The sequence below is a fragment of the Poecilia latipinna genome, unplaced genomic scaffold, assembly GCF_001443285.1.
Source record: "Poecilia latipinna isolate Pla-1442-1.1 unplaced genomic scaffold, P_latipinna-1.0 Scaffold1656, whole genome shotgun sequence".
NCBI classification, from domain to species: Eukaryota; Metazoa; Chordata; class Actinopteri; order Cyprinodontiformes; family Poeciliidae; genus Poecilia; species Poecilia latipinna.
Window position 1 is genome coordinate 64,858 of NW_015114272.1, and position 9,235 is coordinate 74,092.

At 46.2% G+C, this 9,235-nt stretch overlaps 2 protein-coding genes across 3 annotated transcripts in view; one reads left to right on the forward strand and one right to left on the reverse strand.

The window, feature by feature from the left end:
- Nucleotides 1-305: 305 nt before the first annotated feature.
- Nucleotides 306-5,703, forward strand: esrrd (estrogen-related receptor delta). Of its 2 annotated transcripts, XM_015059738.1 has the most exons (8): nt 306-370; nt 1,143-1,362; nt 1,556-1,691; nt 2,352-2,468; nt 3,147-3,242; nt 3,323-3,484; nt 3,622-3,894; nt 5,081-5,703. In XM_015059738.1, the coding sequence occupies exons 1-8, from the start codon at nt 321-323 to the stop codon at nt 5,317-5,319; spliced, it is 1,293 nt and encodes a 430-aa protein (XP_014915224.1). In that variant the 5' UTR covers nt 306-320; the 3' UTR covers nt 5,320-5,703. The 2 variants fall into 2 exon arrangements, with proteins under 2 accessions (XP_014915224.1, XP_014915225.1); XM_015059739.1 differs by lacking the exon at nt 306-370 and having other exon boundaries at nt 1,270-1,362; nt 1,470-1,691.
- A 361-nt stretch (nt 5,704-6,064) lies between these two features.
- shkbp1 (SH3KBP1 binding protein 1) overlaps nt 6,065-9,235 on the reverse strand; it is a 14,573-nt gene continuing 11,402 nt past the window's right edge. The window contains exon 17 of the mRNA XM_015059737.1: nt 6,065-8,451. Coding sequence (XP_014915223.1) covers nt 7,740-8,451 — 712 coding nt within the window. The 3' untranslated portion in view covers nt 6,065-7,739. The remainder of the gene's footprint in view (nt 8,452-9,235) is intronic.

The window sequence follows — 9,235 nt, forward strand, 5'->3', positions numbered from 1 at the left end:
GTTTAAAAATGTTTGTGTCCAGGACCTCGGAGTGTTTTTTTAAAACGATGACGTTGTAAATCTTTTTTTATCGTTTATTGTCTGAATTTTCCTCCAGCTCATTTTTCCTTCAGTGATTAATTTCTGGATGTTATTGAAGCGCAGAAGGTGAACTCTGACCTCGGCGGCCATGGCCTACATCTGTCACTGTCCCGATCAATGGAGATGACCAGAGAAGGCTGCTGGGATCTGATTGGCTGAGGCTGCAGGCCCCGCCCCCTGCCGCCTCCGGATAAAAGAGTTCGCCCCGGGCGGCTCCACATGTGGCCGCAGACCCGAACATGTCCAGGATGGAGCTGAAGGACTTTGGACGCTTCCTCGGTTCACCATGGTGAGTTCAATGATCCTCTGGAAACTGGAGATCCGCAGCTTTAGAGACTTAAACAACCCAGAGACAAGAAAACTGAATATTTACTGAACTTTAAAGTCTTTCATAACAGAGAGCAGATCTGCAGAAAAACAGTAAAACATGTAGCTAACAGGCTGTTGAACGTTACCATGACAACAACTTTGAGGCCTGCAGGCGGCCATGAAATATAAAAATGAATGTAAATATTTCAGAGCGATTGTAGATTCTGAACTTTTTGATATCAAGACGTCTGCAGTTGGACAGAAACAATCATGATTTACTGTAAAACAATAAAAACTTTAATCCATCACAAATTTATTACACAAATGCAAAAACGACAGAACTAATTTATTTATGTGGCTCAAATGTTTGGAAATATAAACATTAGTGATTGTAAACATTAATAAAATGCAAACAGGTTTCTAAGCTTTGCTTTTACATTTCTTTTTTGTTTGCTGGTTCTGACCCGGTTTTCATGTCTGTTTAATAAAACAGAAATAAATAAGAAAGCAGTTAGAAATGCAATAAACTCATTAATTTAGATAAAGTTATGTTTAAAGGTGCGCAGTTAAATATAAGGATAAATGAACTTTATTTTAAGGAGCGTTCCTCGGTGTGGCCCTCCTGGGTTTCCATAGATGCAGCATCTGAACGTTTATTGAATCATTTTTCTCTTTTCTTTACATCAAATACAAATAAAGTTTTTTATTTTCTCCTCTTTTACTTCCTGTTTCATCTCTCACCTTCCTCCCAGCCCCCTGGGCTCTTCCTCCTCTTCCTCCTCCTCCCAGTCCCCCCCCTCCTGTTTCCGGGGCCCCCCTCTCTGCTCCTCTCCGCAGCTCTTCCTCCTCTCCAGCCCAGCCTCCTCTTCCTCCTGCGGGGACCAGACTCCTGACTCTCCAGCAGGTTGCAGTTCCAGCGGAAGTCCTGCAGGGGGCGCCGTGGAGTTTCAGTCGGACTGTTTTTCAGTGAAGGTAGAAACTGTTTCCTGTTGCTCCATCGGGACCAAAACATTTTCCGGTTCTGCTGAAGCTCCGTAATCCAGATTAGATTCAGGGATTATTTGTTTTCATATCTACAGATGTACTGTGATGTATAATAGGATCTAAAATGAGACGGGAGCGTCTTCCAGGCTTCATGTTGGGTCTACCTGGTGTTCTCCGGCAGGTGGACTGCCAGGCCCCGATGGGCCCCATGGGGCCCAAACGGCTCTGTCTGGTCTGCGGAGACTTTGCCTCTGGTTATCATTACGGGGTGGCGTCCTGCGAGGCCTGCAAGGCCTTCTTCAAGAGGACCATCCAAGGTGACCTTCATCATCCTCATCAGCAGCAGAGAATAATGTGAAACTAAAATATGCCAGGAGATTATTAACCAATAATTATTTAAAATTATTCATTTTTAAGATAATTGAGTATAAAATCTATTTAATCAGTTTGTTATTTATAGCAAAAATGATGAAAAAATAAAGTTACCAGCTTTTGACAATAATAAAGATTGTATTTTATATCAGTTTACACTTAATTTTTGTGTCTACATATTTATATCTGGTCTTATTTTTTAGAGGCACCTCTGGTGTCCTATAAATTTCAAGATTTTTGGGAAAAAAATAAAACTTTTTTTTCTCCTTAGTAGAAAACCTTTTTTATGCCGACTACTGTAAAAAATTTCTTTGACAGAAAAACAGTGAGTTAAATGAAAATATTTTAAACAATATCTGATCCTCTCTAGTTACAGAAAAACCACCGTCCCCTTTAAAAATGGTTTCAGTCAAACCGTACAGAAACCTTCCTCAATAAAGAAATGCAGTAGAGCCCAATAAATACCTAAACAGTAATAAAAAATAAAATCAGCTAAGATTTCCACTGGCTCAATTGGATCACTGGTAAAAACTCAACACCCATCAGAAAAACAGGAGCATCTTTTTGTTTGCTGCTGACGCGTTTCCTGTTTTCTGGTTACCAAGGCAACATCGAGTACAGCTGCCCGGTGACGAACGAGTGTGAGATCACAAAGCGGAGGAGGAAAGCCTGCCAGGCGTGCCGCTTCCAGAAGTGTCTGCAGGCCGGGATGATGCGGGAAGGTAGGATGGGACCCGGTTCAGCCGCTTGATAGTCGGGCTCAAGGATAATATTAGAAAGGCTTTGGTACCAGCTAGTGGTCGGAGTGTGAATTGCACCCAGTTCTTAGATCCATACGCTTTTAATCTGACTGATAAACTGAAAGTGTTGTGTAATAAAAATTCATTTTCTAAATGTTTCTTCAGCTGATTTCCCCCAGTCAGCTGCATCCAAACACGGTGATGATGAAAAAGCTGCTCAGAAACCAGTTTATTCAGATTCAAAGGCCTGTTTGACCACAAGCAGCAGCATTAAAGCAAACATATTAAGATAAAGAGTTTTCCTTAAGTGCCTGGCGTTGCTAATTAGCATCATACCTCAGCTTTCACTAACTGTCAACACAACTTTCAAATGTACATCCTCTGATTAATTTAACATCTAGCTGACAGAAAAAAAAACTATTTCTGTACAACTGAATCTAAATTCAGGCTTTAAGGTCAAAGTTTACATCCTGTTAAAAGAGCAGCTTTTAGGAAACTTTAATGGGACTGAAAAGAAACATCTGTGGAAGGACAAATTAAAATGTTAATAAGGAGACAAACAGCCTGATAAACCTGCGGCTCGGAGCAGAACAAATCAATCCAAGATCCGAGTTTTTCACATCAGGAACTGGAGTTCTCAAACAGTGTTTGTGTGTTCAGGGGTGCGTTTGGACCGGGTCAGAGGAGGCCGGCAGAAGTACCGGAGGCGGGTGGAGACAGGCGGTAAAGCTCCGTTCAGCCTGGCGCTCGGCTCTAGTGAGTTCCCCGACGTTCCCTCTGAAGGCTCCCAGTCCACCCAGACTTCCCAGTCTGACGGTCCCATCCGTCTGTTTCAGGGAACAAGCTGATCTCCCATTTGCTGCTGACAGAGCCCGCCCCGCTGGCAGCCAATCAGGACGACTCGACCGACGACGGCAGCCTGCGGACCCTCCTGACCCTCTGTGACCTTCTGAACCGGGAGCTGCTGGTTCTGATTGGCTGGGCCAAGCAGATCCCAGGTAAACAGGGTCCTAAAACAGTTTGACATTACTGAACAACCAAGGTGGCTTCCGGTAGAAGAGATTAAATTCTGGAAGACCAGCGTCTCAAACTGATCCGTCTGATGCCTCGCTGCTCCGCTCTCACTCCCTGCCAGGTTTCTCTGAGCTCTCATTGGTGGAGCAGATGTCGCTGCTGCAGAGTGGCTGGATGGAGGCGCTGCTGGTGGGCGTGGCCTGGCGCTCACAGGGCAGGGCGGGGGAGGAGCTTGTGTTTGCGGGGAACCTGCGCCTGGACGAGGCTCAGTGCCGGGCCGCCGGCCTGGCTGGTGTGTACCAGGAAGTGCGCCACCTGGCGGCCAGGTACCGGGCGATGAAGATGAGCCCAGAGGAGGCGGTGATGCTGAAGGCCATGGCGCTCACCAACTCAGGTACAAACATTCAGATGGCATGATGCTGCCATTAGGCTCTGCAGAAACACTGAGAGTTGATCTAATGACCTGAAACACTTCTAATGGTGGAACACATCACTAACATGGTGACCTGCCTGACTCAACGAAGGTTGAACACTGAACAGCTACAGTGCAGGAAAAGGGACAAAATTCAAGCTGTTGAGCAGAAACTAGCCTCTCTGCTGCCACCTACAGGCAGAAAAATCACCTGCAGATTCCTGGGGATCCCAGAAGGTTTCAGATACTTAAAAGACGTTCAAGACGAGTCGGTATTAGAACCAGAACATCAGAACCAGAAGCACAACCTGGTAGTGCTTCGATATGAACAGAACCAATCCTACCTGGAAGCAACTCTGTAGTGGAAACGAAGTTTTCCAAACAAAGTTACAGAACAAAATGTTTCCATAATAACTGGATCCCAGTGAAACAACCAGCAGAACCATCAATCAAAGCAAACTGGACTTTAACAGCATTCATTCGTTTCCGTTTCTCACTTCCCTCCGAGTCACCATAGCAACCAGTGACTCAGCATTTCCTGGATCTGCTGACTTATTTCATGACTCAGCAGATTCTTTTGGAATTTTTCTGAGATCCAATATGGCCGCTCCGCGCATCGATGGCAACATGCTGCGGAGGAAACGTTTATTTTACAGGAATCAATGTTGCATTTTGCGCCGGCAACTCTGACCTGAACAACAGATGAAAACTGAAGAGTTCAGTTAACATAACGTTCATCAGAGTTACTACGCTGACTGGCAGCCTGAGCTGGCCGAATACTTTGGGTCAGCTGAGCTTGTTGTGAATGTGCTGTATAAATAAACTTTGACTTGATAAAGAAATGGCCACTATTAACAGGGATATGTTCATAAAAAAGCTGTTTTGTGATCAGATTGCAGTAACACCCCATGACCAGCAGGAGGCGGTGGTGTATCTAATGAGCGGTGAACGTTACCATGAATTGATTTAAATGAGAGGGAAGCGCGGCTGGGGGCCACAGTGAGGGGCCACAGCAGGACGGATTAACCCGCAGCGAGGCGCCAATCAATAACTGATGATCACGATCAGCTGGCTCTCTGTAGCTCTCACAGCAGCAGTGGCTCCCCTGTTTGCCTCGCCTTAATTTGTTGGGTTTGTGCAGTAACTGACCTCTGACCTCTGCCCTCAGATGCCGAGTTGCCAGACTCTCCAGACTCGCTGCAGCGGCTCCAGGACGGCCTCCAGGAGGCGCTGCAGGATTACGAGTGTTCCCGCGGGGAGCCGCACCGGGCGGGCCGGCTGCTGATGAGCCTCCCGCTGCTGCGGCAGAGCGCCGCCCGCGCCGCGGAGGCCTTCCGGCGGCTGCACCGCCAGCACCGCGTCCCCATCCACAAACTGCTGCTGGAGATGCTGAACGCCAAGAGCTGAGCAGCTTCTCTTCACAAACCATTCTGGTTCTGTCCTGCCGTCATTAGCGAGATCATCCAGGTCAGATGACAACTTAAGGAAGAAAGGCAGAACATGACCAAACTGTAAGAAACCAGCAGACAAAAACTGGATTTCTCTGCTGTGAGTTTTGCAAAATGGGAATAAAATATCCAGTTTTAATCAACAAACTATCGGCATCAGATATCAGGACTTCCTGTGTAAGCCCCGCCCCCTCTATGGATGTTTATCTCTCAGGGACTGAGGGAGCGTCATCATATTTCCTGTGTTTAAGTTTTCATGTATTTTTGTTATTTCTGTGTAAAGTTTTTCCTCAGCTGCTCCCGTTTTCTCAGGTGAAATAAATCCAAAACTTTTACAACAAAATCTGTTGTTTAATACGAACCGTTTCACAATCACAAAAAGGTTCAAACGTCACAGAAGTGATGCGTTCAAAGGCTTTGGGAAACGGGACGTCAGAAAAGATTGTGCTGTGGTTTTAACATAAATTTTTATTTTAATATGAAAGGAGAGGAAATTTTATTAGATCAAAATGTTTGTTTTTTATTAGACTTTATACAACAAACATTAATTTTAATTTAGAGGTCACTGAACTGGTTCGGACCAACGGTTCTGGTTCAGGACGGTTTTCTGAAGTTTCACACCTCATTAAAAAATTCTAAACGAATCAATGCAGCTCCCCCTCAGGCCACAAGGTGGCAGCAAAGGCAACACATTGAGATTTAAATACAGCAGGAAGAATGAAAACCAAAAGTTTAATGCCAACAACCACAATAAAAAATTTAAACAATTTTTCCAGAAATCAATTATTTTCTCTCTCAAGCCTGTTAAAACAGGAAGGCATGACCATATATGGACAATTAGCAGCTAGAATGTGATTATTTCACTGAAAATTTAGGAGGAATAAGTTGTAATTGTCTGATTATTCGTTACTAGCATCCCCTAAGCAGGAAATATGGGCGAAGTAAAGCTTCGTTCACACAGCAGGTCTTCATATTTTGTTCTATTTCTGTTGAAATCCAACTTTTTTTGTCTTGCATAATCGTTCATGCTAAAATTAAATGCGCCTGCAGTCAGACTTCTGTCTGAACGGTTTAGTCAAAGCGACCCGCATGTGCAGAAGAAGACCGCAGTTGCCACTCGGAGATCTGTTTACAGCTGGAAAGATGGCCGACGCATCCATGGACAGATTTTAAACAGCACGGAGAACAGATCAGAACCAGACGAAGGAACATTTACCACGTCTGGAGCAGAACTAAGACACGTCCCACTTCAGTGAAGTGGAAGTCGGATAAAATGCGAGATGACCGTTCAGACTGTAGATGCTGGGAAACTATCGGATATGCATCCGATTTAGTTACACGCAAAAAGTCAGATTTTTCTTGCATGAAAAGATTGAAATTGGGCGGTTCAGGGTGTTGTTTGTGAGCATAAAGTTCATTAGATAAGTAGCAGAGGCTGGATCATTTTTGTCCCTCAGTGTCTGAGCTAAATTAATAACAGTGTAACGGCAGCTGGTAACAGTGTTTCTCTTCCCTCTACCTCCGACTGAACTCTCTCCACTGAGGTTTTAAATGCTTCCACAAACGCCGGTCTGTTAGGTCTCTCTGCTCCGTCAGCCATGTTCTCGCTTTCTTTCCTTCTCTGTTTTTAAACAGTTTGTGATTTTAGACTGAACATAAAAACGACTTCGGCAGCAATGCACTGAAATCCCTCTGTGCCAAACCAGCGTCTCCTCTTTAATAACCGTTGGTTATTCAATCAGCTGCTGAACTGAAAGTATTTGGATAAAAGCGCCAGAGAGGGAAGTTAAAGTGGCAGAAATACAGAAAAGTATATTTATGTTGTACTGAAGTACTTCTTGCATACAGAGTGTCTTTCTTCACATAAACCTGCTGAACTGCAGAGACAAAACATCCAAATAAACATCAGCTTCAGCATTACAGAAAACCTTCAGAATAAATACTTCAGAGCTTAAACAGAGGATGTTTTTCTTTTGTTGGAAACTGATGGTGGCAGAGAATCTGACAGGACCCGCCGCTGCCCCCTGCAGGCTTTAAATCAAACTTCGGGTAGAAATGATAAAAATAAATCTTCTGTAGAAACCGAAGCAGAAAACTGTCGGATATAAACGTTAGAAAACGTCACAAACACCATCAGCCGAGTCCAGTCCGGTTGGGTCAGCGTTTTCCCTCAGGTTCTGAGTGAAATTAATTAATGCAGTGAAGAAAAACCTTCATCCTGATCTCAGGACCGGGTTTGGTTCTGGAGAATTCCAGCTGCAGAGTTCATTCCCAGCTCCGTAGTGCCACCTGCTGGAGAAAAGCAGTTGATCCAGAGGTTTAAGGGAATCTGAACATCTCAATTTGGTCAACCAATCAGAAGCCAGTCTGGTCGGCCAATCAGAAGCTGGTCTCGTTCATGTGTGGTTTGGGGCTGGATGGCGCCGCCACTCCGGTTCCCTCTGGACTCGCTGAACTCTCTGGTGTCGCCGCCGCCTCAGCAGGCGATGCTGCAGCGCCACGGCGAGGCGATGCAGGGGTCAAGGAGCGGCTTGCACTGGGCATGGAGGAGGCGGGGCTTGTGGGTGAGGTGGGCGTGGCCCTGCGGTGCGAGGAAGAGGACAGAGGGGAGGCAGACATGGAGGACGGCGTCCCTGGGGTGTAGCGGGCTCCGGGGGACACAGTGAAGCTGGTGGGGGTCCGCAAGCTGAACCTGGCCTCCAGCTCGCTGCAGACCGCCACGCTGCGCCTCATGCCCTCCGACCACGGCGGCGTGCCGAAGGCCGAGCTGGCCGCCGCCTCGGGGCCCTTGGCCAGCTCCTGGCAGCGCTCCACAAAGCTGCCGCGCCGGACTGCCTCCCGCTCCGGGTGGTACCGAGGCGCCTGGGGGCTCGGGCTCTGATGGTGGGCGGGACTCTGGAGGTGGGCGGGGCCATAAAGGCCCTGGAAGCTGGCAGAGGGGGCGGCGGGGTCTCTGGGCGGTCTGCTGAGGGGACCCGGGGGCGGAGTCTGCCGAGGGAGGCTGCCGCTCAGCGAGGCTGAGGACCCCAACACTCCAGGCGAACCGCGAAAACGGTCGGCCCGGAAACTGTCGCTGAGCTGAGAGTGGAGGCTGCAGAGACAGGAAGTGACATCAGTAAGCTTCCTGACTGACTTAAAAAGGTGTGTGTGTGTGTGTGTGTGTGTGTGTGTGTGAAACCCTGAAATGAAGGAAGGAACCAAGGAAGGATCCTGACTGATGTGACGAGCTTCTGTGTGTGTGTGTGTGTGTGAGTGCCTGCGTACTTGTTTATAGCACATATTGAGGACCTTTATCACAGCGTTCTCCAGTGAAGGGAGGTCATTTGTGGATGTGAGGACGTTTTCTAGGTCCTCACTTTTTTCTTAGCTCCACTGGTTAGATTTAGATATTTGGTGAGAGTTCAGTTCTGGTTAAGATTCAGGTAAGAAATAGACTAGTAATAGTTAAGGAAATGTCTGGTTTAGGGATAAATGCACTGAAATGTGTGGAAGTCAAGAAAAAATGCTCAGTATGAATAGACACGTGCCCCATATCTTCCTGCTGGAATGTAAAAAGCTGTTGACAGATGATGACCATCATTAGTTTTAGCTGTTAAGTGATCAACATAACATAATATGTACGCCAGCTATATAAAAGAAAAAGGACGCAGAGCTTTGCTACTAATTGTCAACACTACAACTAAATAAGGTCAGGAAAAAGTTTTAATTAAGAAAAAAATAGCGAAGGAGAGGGAAGTAGTTCAGTTGTGCTAGCTTGACTTTGGCAACCGTAACATGCAGATGTGATGTGGAATTTCAGTTCACTAAAAAAAAAAAAAAAAAAAAAAAGGGGCCCCACACCCCAACTGACATCCCCCTCCCGTGTTAGCTTAGCT

Bases quoted from the DNA above. Each gene is read 5' to 3' on its own strand.
- esrrd (XM_015059738.1), top strand. From the start codon at position 321: ATGTCCAGGATGGAGCTGAAGGACTTTGGACGCTTCCTCGGTTCACCA. The intron at 1,692-2,351 runs GTGACCTTCATC...CTGGTTACCAAG, and splicing joins CTTCAAGAGGACCATCCAAG to GCAACATCGAGTACAGCTGC. The intron at 3,243-3,322 runs GTGAGTTCCCCG...CGTCTGTTTCAG, and splicing joins CAGCCTGGCGCTCGGCTCTA to GGAACAAGCTGATCTCCCAT.